General features: G+C 40.5%; 1 protein-coding gene across 2 annotated transcripts in view; it reads left to right on the top strand.

The window, feature by feature from the left end:
• The window catches only part of OGDHL (oxoglutarate dehydrogenase like), a 49867-nt gene extending 44101 nt beyond the window's left edge, over positions 1-5766 (top strand). For both annotated transcript variants that reach the window (XM_019617451.2, XM_031554348.1), the window contains 4 exons: positions 11-83; positions 1856-2019; positions 2214-2368; positions 3090-5766. In XM_019617451.2, coding sequence (XP_019472996.1) covers positions 11-83; positions 1856-2019; positions 2214-2368; positions 3090-3213 — 516 coding nt within the window. In that variant the 3' untranslated portion in view covers positions 3214-5766. The remainder of the gene's footprint in view (positions 1-10; positions 84-1855; positions 2020-2213; positions 2369-3089) is intronic.
• The last annotated feature ends 9157 nt before the right edge of the window (positions 5767-14923 follow it).

Raw genomic sequence — 14923 nt, 5'->3', positions numbered from 1 at the left:
TTTTTTACAGTTAATCATTTTGACACCCAAGTCACTGCTGAGGCATCCAGAAGCTAAATCCAGTTTTGACGAAATGGTCTCTGGTAAGTGATGTTAAAGTATTACAAACAAATAATCAGCTATACCAAGTTATATGTCAGATTGAAAACGTGAAGAAGAGAATCTGTTCTGGGGAGTTTGCCTTTTCCTTTGGCTTAATTTCTGTGGAGCTGATTTAACAAGCTCTAGCCTAGACTTTGGCCGAAATGTATGCATTCGGATACAGATGTTTATCTAGATAGATGTTATCTATCAGGCATTAGTTTTGCATTCCCTTCTCTATAGAGAGATTCTTCTTAGTAGACAGACTATGAGATCTTTTTGTTCTTTTTCCCTAAATTTGAAAGTTTGGATTGTTCTAATTTCTGTCCCCCCAGAGAAGGAAGGAATAGGCTGTAATCACAGCGTGCCCATTTGGAAGAACCAAGGTTCTATTTCTTACTGCTGCAGTCAGTTCTGGGGCTGAGTTGTCAAACCTGAGATCTACACTAAGTTCATTGCTACAGTGAGTTCAGAGCTATACACTACTACCTGAAGCTGCTGTTGGCAGCACCAAGAGATGATGTGTTTACTACAGATGTAACATCAAAAAATGAAGGAATAGTTCTTGCCATGCACTGGCTAGAATATATTAGAGTGGCATGAGGAAAGCATAGTAAATGATGAAAAATAATTGCTCATAGTTAGTGAGTGTGCTTAGGTGTGGTGATCTGTTTCAGATTCTAGCTGGTGTCTTGATTGCTGTCAGAAAAAAATCACTGCTCAGATTTTTCAAAGCATGTTACAGCGCATAAACATATGGAAATGTTGCAGTATCTCCTTTTTGTAAGTGAATAAAGTTTGCTTTTCAAGCAAATTTGTGAGATTCAATTACTGCTCAAATATTTTTTGGAATGAGTCAAATCAGAAATCTTGTGGGCATTGTGATTTGTCTCTGTTTAATGAGAGCCCCCGCTACTTCAGGGGTAGGAGGATAACCTTCAGTAGTTGCCGAAATTCACAGTTAATATCCAGTTCTGACTACTTTCATGTTCTTACTGTCTTGTTGACAGCAAGAAGTATTACTGACTCTCAGCTCACTTTTTGCTTTGTTTTTGACTGAAAGCTGAGACAGCTGGCCCAGTCAAGCACGGATTCAGTGTTTTTTAATGATGAATTCTGCTGTTCAGTGAGACGGGCTAATTCTGACATAAATCAGTTGTTTTTTTCACGTTTGCATTGCTGCTTTTCTCCCCCCAAGATAAATGGTTCTTCAACAGTAGCTTATTTTCCTAGTAAGTGGGTGTGCTTATTCAGACTGGGAGATTGTGCTGCTGTCTGCTACCTTGCAGCTGGTTAATGTGGGAATAATTTTAATCAATCATAGCAATGACCAAAGAAAAGGAATTTCTAGACTCTCTAGTTTCCCTTCGTGCCAGTGTAGAATTACTGCCTATCATACCTTCCAGTTTCATATATCCCAAGCAAACTGTTCTCCTGGGACAGGATACCATAGAGGAACAGACACCTCGCAGTCAGGTTATGCATCTGAATTGTATCCTATCACTTACGCATGTGGATCAATACTATGCTAATTCTTTCTTTAGCTAATGCTGTTTTAGCTCTCAAACAGAGGTTTAAATCGCATAAATATATGCTGGTAATGTGCATGTGTCTAAATATTTTAGCAGAATTGTCAGTCTGAAAAGACAGAGTGGTAGCAGAGCCCCATGACCATTGTAATCTGTCAGTTGCTTGGTGAAGGTACATTTCCTGTGCTGCTTTATTCCAGTGTCACTTCCACTGAGAGCGCTTTTCTAATTATTGCTATAATTAGGTACCACTTTTCAACGTGTGATTCCTGAGAATGGACTGGCAGCTCAAGCACCACATGAGGTCAAGCGAGTGATTTTCTGTACAGGAAAAGTGTACTATGATCTTGTGAAAGAGAGAAAGAATCAAGACTTGGAGAAACAAGTAGCTATAACCAGACTTGAGCAGGTGAGCTCCCTGATCCTTCCAAAGACAGATGCTGGGGATACTTTTTAGCAAGGGCTTGCTGTGCCAGAGTTACCTCTGGTACTAAATGGTTAATTACAATAGTTGGTTATAATACATGAGAGGTGAAAAGTTTTACTATCAGAGGCTAACGCCATTAAGAGAAAGTTTTGCCAGTTACAAATCTCTCTTCCCAGATCTCACCATTCCCATTTGACCTGCTCAAAGAAGAACTTGACAAGTATCCAGACGCAGATCTAGTTTGGTGTCAGGAGGAACACAAAAACAGTGGATATTATGATTACGTCAAACCTCGTTTCCGCACGATTGTGAACCACACTCGACCTATTTGGTATGAGACTTTTAACAGTTGCTCCATCTCCTGGTCCAGTTTGTTTGGCAGGCTTTTGACTTGAGGATTTTATTTATGCAGAAGGCAGACTCTGTCCATAAGTCAGAGGACTCTGAGTTTGGGTTCTTGGTTGAAGGAGGAAGAGTCTAGACAACTGTTTCTCAAATACATAACAAACATCTTGATCCTCTTTGTAGTTCTGAAAGAAAATCAGTAGCATCTAGCTCTGTTTATTACGTCTTTGCACAGTGCTTAACTCTTCTGGCTTTTTCTCTTTTGTCTATGAATCTGTCTTTTTTAATAAATAATTTTCATCTACATTTTGGGCTTTTGGAGAAAGTAGTAGTTGTAAGAATTACATTCATTCCGTTAGCTTTGCATTTACTGTAGGTGATTGTCTTGAATCTGCACATGCAGCTGCTGAAGGAGCATTTTATTGCCTAGAGCAAGCTATCTAATTATGAGACAATGTAGCTGTCTGCTGTGGGTGGGATGGGGAGAAGACACAGTGAGGGAGAAAGAGGTGGGAGCTGACTGGAAGGTATAACTGATGGTACAAATTAGATTTGATTATATTTTTATTTAAGAAAGATTGATAATTTGTTCAAATCTGCTGAGTTGACTTAATAAATGCATTTAGCAGCATGCTCCCATACTTTTTAGTGTCAAAATAATCTCTCTTCTTACCTCATTTGACTGCCCAATTCTTTTTGTCACAAAGGTATGTTGGCCGAGAGCCTGCTGCTGCAGCTGCCACAGGCAACAAGAACACACATCTGGTGTCGCTCAGAAGGTTCCTGGATACAGCTTTCAACTTGGAGGCCTTTGAGGGAAAGACATTCTAACTGCAGGACACTGTCTCATCTCTATCTACGACTGTCTCAAATTTCAGCAGCCAAGGGAAGAATTAAAAGTGAATAGGAAAAATGCTGGAAATTATATAAGGATCCAGCAACTAACTTCATTACTCTGCACTTTTCTCCCAGTTTGTAAGAAAAAAACAACAAAAAAAAGCAACTTCCACCATTTTCTGTCACTTTTCTATTTAGTTTGGGAAATCTTTGGGACAAGGAGAATCTAGCTTAGAAAGGCTCTGATCTCAGACTGTAGACATTTTCAAATTGCTCGAAGTTGAGCAGGCATGGACAGCATGATGTCACTGTGCACATAGCCAAAAAAGAGGAAAGTGAGTTTGGAAGCCATTAAAGAAACAAGATGCATCATTTGACAACGATTGACAGTTGTTTCTAGACATATTGGAGAGGAATAACAGAACCAAAAAGCAAAGTTGCTACCATGACACTGATGGATTACTTAGGTACAGAAGTGTACTGGGTGTGGGTTTGGAAAGAGATGGTAAACTGCCATGACAAGGCTCGAAACAGGGAGTCAGGATTACAAAGTCAGTTAACTATGGGTGATTACAGAAGCGGTGTGGATGACTTGGATATAAGATAGAGGCACCACAATGGAGCTCACCACAGCTGTCAGAGCAGTGGCATATCAACAGGAGAGTTGAGCAGCAAAGTGATGATGAATGAATTCAGAGTAAGAAATGACAACGCCAGTTGTTTCCATTCCTTTGGGTGCCTGATTTGATGCCTTACGGTATGTAGGAAACTGGGGGGTCCTATGAACATCCTCATTTTGAATGGCTTCTTTCTCTCACCATATTACAAGGATTTGCCACCTTTGACCTGGTAGCACCTGTAAAAAGGCTGTGAGAAATGTGCATTTGTCAGCAAGTATTGGGTTCTCTGCTTTGTCCAGTTTTAATCACTCCCTCAAATTTCCTTGTTGATGTTAATTCAACTCTGAAATGTCAGTTCCCAATTCATTGATCCATTTTTATGTTGAAGAAGGTGGGCAAGCAACATTTGCTGATTGACCAAAAGCACATGCTGTATTTTTATCTTAAATTGTAATTGATTTTGTTGATCCTTTGTGCTTACTTGTTGGTTAGGCTATCAATTGCTATTTACTTTCAGTATGGGCATAAAGGGGAACTTCCTCAAAGGGCTCATCCTCTGCCAGGCAGCTGAGGGACAGCAAGTTCAAGAAGGTGGCAGGGAGCAGCAAGGGGATGGTTGCGCTCTAGAGAGAGTGCTTGGCTGCATTGGAGGCACTGCATGGCAGGGTGATCTCAAATTGCTTGAGCTTCATCTGCTCAAGTGCCAGAAAGCAGGTGGGCACAGGTTTCCACTCTCCTCTCTGTGTAAGACCTAGTGTTGTTGGATGTTCTGCTCCATCTGCTCCAGGAGAAATGGGATAGGGGGGTGAGCTTTTTGGCTGCAGATTCTGCAACACTACAGCCTGTATAGTGGCAAGAGACTTTATCCTTTCCTTCTGCGTTCTGTGGGATGACAGAGGGAAGTGTGCAGTTAGGGAAATAAGGGGTGTGGCAGGAATCAGAGGAATGGCTGTGCCTGTGTTGAGGCAGGAAACAATACCAAGCTGTGAGGGCCCTGTGCTCCTGCAGTGCCTGAGGGTTGTGCTAGATCCATTCATAACGAGTGACTGGAAAACACAGAGGAGTCCGCCATCTCCAATTCCCTGTCCTGAATGTGCTCCTGGGACATGCTCTTGTTCCTGGAAGTAAGTTCTACCCTGTTGTTGCTGTATTGGCTGTGACATAATAAGGCTTGACAGTTTATGCTTGATGGAAATAATCAAGTGATGCTGCAAAGCATCTTGTCAAAGTAAAAAGCTCTATTAAAAACTTTGAGCTATGATCACTTGCTGCTAGTACAAGCAGGTTACCAAAAGGCGATGTGCACCCATGCTGTCCCTTCACTTCATTCCACAGCCTGGAGGTAGCATGGTAAAAATAAAATCCTCCTATCAGAGCATAAAATTGGTGTGCTAAGGTGCTTACCTGGGTTCCAGAACCAAACTTAGTCAAACATTTATGAAAAATCAGTAGCATCCTTTTAAATTAGGCTGGTTGCCTTGGGCTTTCTCTGTCATTGAAACGCTGAAGTTAATTCAATCTTTTGAAACCTAATGAACTTGGAAAATACTGCTGTTGACAGCAGTGAAAATTGCCTCCTGTCCATTTCTGCAGTTCAAAACATTACGCTGATGGGCAGTAACCATCACCCAAAGTATTTTAATGCTTCTATGAATCTGTGTTTCTGTGGTAATAATTGAATGCGCCTAAATATTGCTGGCACCATTCATTGTGTTCTCAGTCTGCATAAAGCAGGTCAATGCTGCATGAAATATGATAAATGCATTTATGCCACAGTATATGCAGAGGTAAGAAACAAAATTAACATAGAAATGTAAGTGGTGAATGGCAGGTTTCCATTTTCATTGTGTATCATAGATTGTGGCATAATAGTTGCATAAAAATTCCATCAGAGAATGTAAAAAAACCACAAAACAATAAAATATGTAAGAAATTCTTTGTTATGCCTGTTCTCTTTACGGTTTCTCCTTTGAAGGCTGCTGTTAGTATCCATTCATGAGAATGCTAGGGCAGCTTATTTTTTACAGTTTCTGTTTGTTTCCCCAGTAGTAGCTTATTTAAATTCAGAGGCAAAGAAGGAGACACACAGCATTTGAACTGGAAAAAGCTAATTACTCAGAACCACTCGGTTAGAAGTAGTGATAAAAACATTGAGGTTATACTAGTACTGCTCACACTTCTATTTTCAAACAATTTTCTAATTACAAGGGTTGGACTGGAATTAATTTCTTCAATTTCAATACTGGACTTCATTTCTCTAAATATTTTGGCTCCGCATTATTAAATTATTGTTACTGTTGCCTGCACTTTCAGATAGCAACTGTTCAAAAGCCAGTAAATAGCTAAATGCATAGATTACATCTACTTGCAGAATTCTTCTACAACATAGCCCCTCGTATAAAAAAGTTAGAGTTTTTAAGTAATAGCTGCATTATCAACAATGAATGCAGGTTTCTCTAAGGACAGCTTTAAATTGAGTTAAGAGTCTGATCACAGAAAAAATACTGTTAGAACTAGCTGACAGTTAGAATTTTTTTTTACATAACTAACAACCAGGTAATCTTTGCCAAGTGCTTGAGAAGAACTGAAGTATGATAGGCTTCTGCAGCTTCTCTGTGCTGCATTCCAATCACAGCTGTATAACTAGGAAGTAAGAGTGCAGGGAATTGACTTCATTGTATTTGAGGATGAGGCAGCACATTGTGCACATATGCCAAAAAAAGTATTCACTAAGGGAAGTCCCATTCCTCACATCGGTCTTGTTGATTACTGTTACCTTTTCACATGTTGCAGCCTTGTGTTGCTTGATCTAGCTTTTTCCCGTTGGCACGTGTGACTTTGAACGTTGTGTGAAGCATGAAATGCAGGCACACTCAAAAATCACGTTAAGCCAGAAAGTCATAGAATGACCTGGGTTAAAAAGGGCATTGAAGATCATCTAGTTTCAACCCTCCTGCCACAGGCAGGGTTGCCAACCACCAGACCAGGCTGCCCAGAGCCACATCCAGCCTAGAAGTCCCCTTAAAAGAAGATGTAGAATTGTCATGAAGTTAACAAGCCTGCTATTGACCTGTGTATTGGTTCGGCAAGTCAGCAGGAGATTTTAGGGACAACTCCACCAATCAGTGCTGGAGTAGCAGCATGGGGTGGCCCGTTAGGGCACCAGGTGCTAACGAGTTCCTCAGCACAGGTGGCCACCTAATTATGGCTGATGGAACAGGCCTGTGTGGGGTGGCCACTTAAAGGTTGCCTGACGCTAGCTGGTTAAAGCTTAAGGTTTTGCGTCAAACTCTTTGCTTTACTGTGACTCTATCTCCTTTGAAGTCATTATTGAAAACATTCCTGTTTTTCTCAGAAAGGAGGGCTGTAGCTGGGCCCCTGCTGACTTGTGGTGGGGCAGAAGTCCCTGCCCAGGTCCGTGAAGAACAGTGCCTGCCGGTTTTGGTCCTGAAGAGATGAGAGCTGTGGAGTTAAACTGCAGCAAAGAAGCCTGAGGTTGGCTACTGCAAAAGGTGCTTTGGCGGAGCGGGAGGCTGCAGGCTCCCAGCTGCTGGTGTTTCTGCAGGAAGGTAAGGGACAGGGCTGGTGGGAATCGGTCTGGGCACCTTGTCCTGCCTTGGGGTGCGGGGATTTGTGCTGTTCTCAGAGCTGCTGGTGACCATAAGGCCTAGGGCTGAGCACAGTGTGACAGTGGCTTTCTGATGCAAGCCGTGGGCAAAAGCTTCTCAGGATGTAAAATACTGCTGTGTATAGTGTGAGAACAGCTGATCTTGTGTGAAGAAGGTGAGGAAGTGTTTGAGTGAAAGATGGTGGAAAAATGTATGGTTTGGTTTGGTGGTTGTTTTTTAAAAACAGCTCTAAAAATTCCTTTTTCTTCTGTGAGTGGAGAGGAATGCCTGGCCTTTAGTCAGCTGCAACCATCATCCTTATCAGTGAGATCTGCTGGCAGGGACAGGTGCTGGACTGCTGCTTTTTGTTGTCCTCTGCCTCTGTGGACAAGATGGCAGGTCCTGGATTTTGATCAGTACTTTTTGTGGCACCTTCTGTGCTGATGAAATCACAACAACATTTTAGCGCACCAAATCTCTGCAGATGAAGGTTGTTCTGTGTGCATCTTTATGTCCTTCTCGGGTGCTAAACGTTAATGAGCAGAGTAACTACAGCCAGAAGGTACTGAAGATTTCTGTTAGTTCTGGGTTTTGGTATTTTCATGTTCCTTTTGATCATTTAGTGGTTCTCCCAGTCCAATTGTGAAGCAATAAAAGACTCGATCTGAGGGACTTTACTGATTTAAGAAATGTGTATGCAACCAAAGATAGAGATTAAGTGCCTTTGTTTTCTTGATCATCATTGGAAGGTGTTAGGAAGCACCATGCAGACTGAAGAAATGCAACATATTCGAAAGAAGGAAACAGATGAATATTGCCTATTTTCAAATTGTTGCGTTTTTATGCAACAATTTTTAATCTGTTCTGATTTTTAGATACTTCTCAGCTATTAATTCAGATTGTGCTTTTCTTAATGCCGCTATTTAATATGTCTTATTATCCAAGAAGAACAAAAAGAAAAATTATTTGGGAAGAATAATATGTTAGAAATTATCAGCTTTGACAGAAAATATTTCACAGATTTCTCCAAAGTTTTCAATTATTAATAAGTGCACCAGGCAGTTCCTTTGTGATATTTAAGTGAGCAGTCATTAATGACAAATGGAAGCCTAATTAACTTAGAAGGGAAAACAGTTGTTGTCACTGCTAAAGATGCTGTGTGAAACAATGGAATACAACTTTAGTTGCAGAAATGTTTTCTGCTCCCTATGCATTTGTCTGCAAACTTGCTGACATTCATGGTCTTGCAGTGAAATTAAAGGTGTCTGCTCAGGGAATTGGTGACAGGTAGTGATGTTCAGTGCTCCTCCCTGCAGATCTGATGCAGCCCTCTGCATGGTAGAAAGGTGCTTGAATATGCATCTCTTGTGTTCTTCCTCTGGATATGGGCTTATGCCTCTGTTCCTTGGGCTACAGAAGAGGAGAGCCCTGGGAGGAAATACATATTTCCCCAAATAAGTGTCTCCATTACTGTGGGTATCAAAGGGAACAAGTCGTTCTTACTCAGAATGTGATAAAATGACCTCTCAACTGAAAATAAATGTTTAGTAAACTGCTCCCAGAAGGCTTATTAAAGATGATATATTTGTTGCTATATATAATTACAGGTTTTAAGCATACTTAAGTAATTTAAAGGGATTGGCTTGGTCTTGCTTTCAAGATTTTTATGTAATTAAATATTTCTCCATCAGTTGTTCTATGTGTTGCACAAGTGTTCTTAACTAAAGCACTTTTGCAACGTTGACTACGCTGGGTAGGTTGAATAGAGGATGGTTTTCCCTGTGAATGTCATGGCCTAGGCAGAATCCCATTCTATCAGACTTAGCTTTTTCATTTCTGGACTGAAACACTGTAGCTTGCAAGTCTAGAAAAATCTTGTTAATGCAGTAAAGTTACATTTTACTCCAGAGATATTAGTTTCTGCCACTAACAATCAGTTTTGAAGAAGTCAAAGTGTACTTTTTTTGGTGTAATATATCTGACAAAAACATATACATAAAATACGCCGTGGAAGCTGTCGTCCCTCCCCTGAGCAGCTTAAGGTATCAAAAGAACCATAAATATCTTGCAACTTTACATCCTAAATGCTATTTAATGCCAGCATATTTTGTTTAAAATTGGAAGAAAATTATTGGTTGATCAGAATTTCAGACTATTGTTGTCTTACGGTTTATTAAGAGCTGAAGCTCTGTGTTGCTTTGGGATTCTCTTCATTGCAGCAGCCTACTGCCTATTCAGAAGGAAAGATAAACAGAAATAAAGCAGCAGTAATCTCCAGTGCTTCTAAATGGTTCCTAGTTACACTTAGATAATTAACTTCTCCTGTGATGTGCTCGTTTAATAGATATCTGGTCATATGTGACAGTGTGTATTTAATGCATTCTGTGCTATTTATACCACAATACACCTTGCTCGTTATAGACCAGACGTTGCTCAATTTATTTACATACACACACACACGTTCTGAAGCTGTTGTTTAGACAAGGTTCTACAGGCTGTGGGAAAATAGCTCTGAGTCTGCATGTCAGTCTATGACTGTACATAAATAGCTTCTGCAGAGACTGCCAGCAAAAAAAAAACCCATGTATAATATTCTTCCTTCTCTTCTTCATCGCTGGTCTGATTTCTCGTGTATTAAAGATGTAAGGATGTGCTATCTGAGGTGTGATTTTCATTTATTTAACCTCCCAGGTCTCTACCACAGCTCTCAGGACTCTCTCCAGACTTATCAGTAAAACTGTATTTTTCATAGTGAGTGCGATACTGTGTGAGCTCAACAGATTGGTGCAGGCTTTAACTTTGTGGTACCTATTTCTCTAACAAAAGCCAAAGGAAAGGAAATGGAGAGCTCTGCGGCATATTCTTGTCCTCAGAGTTTATTTCCAAGCCTGTGATGATCAAAACCGCTGACGTGTAAGACTTTGGTCTTTCCTGAGAACAGGTATGCCTGTGTGTATAGGTGAGAAATATGTATCTGAATAGTGCCTATGTCTGGGTGTAGAATAACTGTCTTCTTAAAACTGCCTTACAAAATCGCTCAAAACTGAGATTTCAGTGGCCACATTCCAAATTCATCTTAAATTAGTAATGCACCTTGTCTTTCACTTGAGTGAGCCTATCCTAAGTAAATGACTCTTGTAAATATGCTCCTCGACAGAGCAGAAGCAGTCTGCGTGTATCCTCCTGGGTGTTTTCCACTCCTAACACGTGTGGGCATTGATAGGAAGTGTTCTCAGCTCTTGGAGCAAAACTACCTGAAAATAACCAAGGGAGGTTTGGATGGTTTAGAGGGACTGCTGAAATTGGAAATGTTTGTTGGTTTCTTTATTAAAAAAAAAGAGAGAGAGAGAGAGATAATATTTTCCTGGCACTAATTGTGGAGTGCAGCACAGCTAAGTTGTGCAGCACTTGTTATTGGAGAACTGGAAAATGGGAAAGCGAGATCTCTGTGGCTCCAAGTTGTCGTCCCAGTATCAGGTGAAAGGGATGGAGAAGTGATTTCCTCTTGCTTGCTAACCAAATCAGTCCCAGGCTCTTGGTGTGTAAAAATGAAGCATTGAAATTGTGGCTGTCGACATGTTTAACGTAATTGCTGGCTGGCTGATTTGCAAAATGAACAGGAAGAAAATTTAACATTTGTATCATTGACAAATGATAACAAAACAAAACAAAAAAAACAATTCTACTTTTTTCCACTATTGAACTTTAGACTTTTTTTGAGAACCTTGCAGGTTTGTGCTGTTTTGTATTGGCCAGTACATAAACCAGCAGTGCACCCATAGAAAACTGATGATTATCGCTGTGCAGTAACTCTAAAGCAAGCAAAACATCCTTTTTATTATCAAATATATTCCCAGCTCTTACTGAGTAGCTGCAAGGAACAATTTGCTTCTCATGCACTGCTTCTGTCTCCACAAAGCAGTTTCCTAGGCCTTTGCAAGCTTTCAGGCTGACCAACATGGAAGCATATACCTTTCCTAGCAATAGTGTGCCTGCTTTCTGTTAAGCTTCTGTGAAGAAGCTACTCAAAAACTAAGTGGCTGCTGGTTTTAATTTGACAGTGTGTTGGGTAAATGCCTGTAACTCTGGTAAGGGGGATGTGTTGCTGCTGCATGTGTTTAGCCATTGGGAGTGATGGTCAGGAATGAAATATTTTGAAATATGCTTTTCGTGTGAGGAGGAAGCTTCGTCTGTGTCTTTTTCTCCTGTTTGGTTTCAAACAACATTAAAGTGCTTAAATTAGGAGCCTCGTACTCAGTAGAAACCTCAACTGCTCAGTGGAGATGCCTCTCTCCATCAGTTACCGAGGTTGCCTAGGGCAAGCCAGCTCCTAAACTAAGTGTTTCAATAAAGCATCTGCAATTAAACGTGACAAACACAGCCTTTGGAGTTGCATTCTGCGTGGGAAGTGGACTGGGTGCCACGCAACCGTGCTGCTGTGCAGCCCGTGTCTGATGAAATTGCTGTCATCTTTTCTTTCTTGTATCAAGTGTTGTCAATTTATTTCTCGATAGCTTTTTTTTTTTTAATTTTCCCACCCCCTTTTGAAGAAGTTACTGGAAGAGCTGTCACATTTTTGAGCATTTTTGCAAAACATAAAGAAACATACATGATAAGCTTAGTCACTTTAGAAGAGATGGTTACTGTGAGAGGCAAACTATTTCAGTTGTATTGTGTTATTGTGCCATTAGTACCATTTGACTGCCAACTGTGCAACTGTGGGGCTCCAATCAACAGGAGGCTTTATGTGCTCTCCACTGCAAATAGTGCTGAGGAGAGGAGGGAGAGAAGCTCTCAGAGTTGCAATTTTTTCAGTGATTAAAAATACTTGAGATCCATTTCAGTGATCTGAAATGCGTCTTAATGAGACAATTAGTCAAACCCTAAAAGCCACGCGGCAATTTAGTTGGAGTTACTACTGGAATAATTTGCCGCTGCTGTTTTCTTTCTCCTGATTTAACTTCATCACAGTAGGCTGGCTGAGAGTCACTGCAGAGAGGGCTTGCAGGCTGGGTCTGCTTGTTCAGTTGTACTCAAACAGCCGTGATTATCTGCAGGGCAGATAATCCCCTTAAGAATGAGGGAGAGATTGAGGAAAAAGTGGTTATTTCACGTATTAAAAAGAATGTATATGTAAATACCTTTGTCCATGTGGCTACTCCTTCAAATACCCAGCTGCCTGTCAGTGCCATGGCAACTGATCACAGGTAGTGGTTGGGGAATGGGTACCAAGCCGTAAGGTCTACTTCAAATTTGTGTGTTTCTTTCCTTTCTGTTGCCAAAGAGCAACTTGTCTTGAAGTTTGCTGCTTCTCTTTCAGACCCCAAGCCTCGCGTCCCCCAAAGCTTGTCCCTTCAAGCCCCTGCAATTCTGTGACTCTGTAATTAAATGTGGGCCAGATTGAAAATTGTTCCTGGTAGCAGTGTTGTGGCATACAACTACTTGCAAACTGTTCGGTCAGTAGCGCTTTTTAAATGAAGTTGAGCTCGAGGTGTTAATAAGTCAGGAGCAAAAAGGAAGCCTCAAGGTCTGGTTACTGAGAGGGATGGGAAGGGGAATAAGCAGTGTTATGTTTTGATATCTTGAATATAAGTAATGATAACATACGGTCAGCTTTAACCCTGTCCTTAGAGCCATGCTGGCTTCCTTCTGGCCATACCCTTGAGCTGTGTCTAATGATGCAAAAATGTTTTCAGATATTGTTATGGCCAAGAGAAAAGCCAATTGGCACTCCGGTTTGAATATGTGTTGATTGACCCTCAACTATAAATGACTTTGAAATTATTATCTTAAGCACGGAAAACTCTGAAAGTTGGAAGAATGCAAGATAGCCAGGAATTCTGTTCTTGTAATTAAAATCAAATCGTTAGAACTACATGTGAGTTACAGTTCTATATGAATTTGTGATGTTTTGAGTGGTAACATATAACAGGTTCTGGAAAAGGATGTGTATATATTCTTATCTGGAAGATACATTAGGTGTAACAAGCAAGATTATTTGGAGCTCAATTAAGAGACAGCAAAGTGTAAAGAGCCAACTGTGTCCTAATATTTGTAATACTTTTGTACTACAAGTAAATTTTCTGACTAAAAATCAAGGGAAAAGAGAATGTGAACCTGTAAATCAGTAAGCATTTAACACTGCTTCTCTATGTTCTTCGCAAAGTGGGTCCAACTTGCCATCACCTCCTAACAGGACAAAAGCACAATTTACGCATGTATCCAAGTAATTTTTTTCTTTATACTTCTACTCCGTATTGTAGCGTCCGTATTGGATTACATTTCCCACCCTGTAGTTGGACCCAGTTTGGCTCTTGTTAGCTGCATAACCTGAGGTTGATTCAGTTTTCATCTAGATTTGAAATAAAACAGAGAGTGAATGCAGCCGTGGAGGTGATTCAGCAGGCAGAAGTATAGCATAGATCTGTGACTGGGACAAAGAAGGATGTATTTTGTTGGAAGAAATTTCCAGAAGGAGCAGTACTGGAACTCAAGACCCAAGCATAGAAAACATATTCTGTGGAAGGAAAAAAGGTGCCCCAATGCTTTTGTGGACTGAAATCTAGCAAGTTTTCTTACAGTTGTGTGCTGGTGCCTGTGGGAAAGCCACGAGACAGTGCTCTCCCAGGTATTGCCATTGTCTCTTTCAGTCTGTGCCCTTTAGGACATCTCCAATGTAAGGTAATGCAAAATTAGAGGAGTTTATGTTGACAGAACTCAGACTGTTTACGCCTTAGGAAGTGCTCACTTTGAAGTATAAGAGCTTTTAATCAGAGACTTTATATTTACCAAAATCCAGGTCAAAGATGTTGCAGTGAAATAGTCTCCCCATAGTCTGGTATCTCCTTTAGAATCTGTTGTGTCTACCTGCCTGCACAACAGTTGGAAAAGGGCAAAGAAGCTGTGAGCAACACTGTGTTACTTGCTTTGCAGTGAACTCCTGATGTATCCAAGCTTATGGGAGTAAGAAGCAAATAACAGTGTTAATGTAGCTAAGTACTGTACAGAACTCCCCATAAATCCTATCAGCTTTAATCTCTGGCCTCTCTATTATTACGTTAATGGATCTCCTTTGAACAAAGCCTCTACCCTCTGTCATTTCTTGTTCTAACACTAAAAGGCAAGAAATTCATTATGTACTTGTATTTGCTATTAACTGGTGCAGCAGCTGTAAGAAACACGATGTATTTATTTGCAAGTACTGTGGAATAAGACTAAATTCAAAAGAAATCTCCAACAAACATTAAGATGGTGCTATAGAACAGCTGGAACATGAAGTGAACAACCTTGATAACCCAATTGTTCATTGACGCATAATTCATTTCACTTCTGCTTAAAGAGTAATTCCTCAGTATGTTTAAAGCCCTGATGTTTTGTGAAGCTGAGAATTGAGCCAAAAGGGACAAAATCTTCTCTTAACCTATATATTTGTTTAACTGAATTAGGTGTGTTTTGGGCTTATTACAGTACATTGTG

This window comes from Meleagris gallopavo, chromosome 8 (assembly GCF_000146605.3).
Source record: "Meleagris gallopavo isolate NT-WF06-2002-E0010 breed Aviagen turkey brand Nicholas breeding stock chromosome 8, Turkey_5.1, whole genome shotgun sequence".
Lineage (NCBI taxonomy): Eukaryota > Metazoa > Chordata > Aves > Galliformes > Phasianidae > Meleagris > Meleagris gallopavo.
Note: the sequence above shows the minus strand (reverse complement) of the source record. Positions and strands in the feature narration are given on the sequence as shown.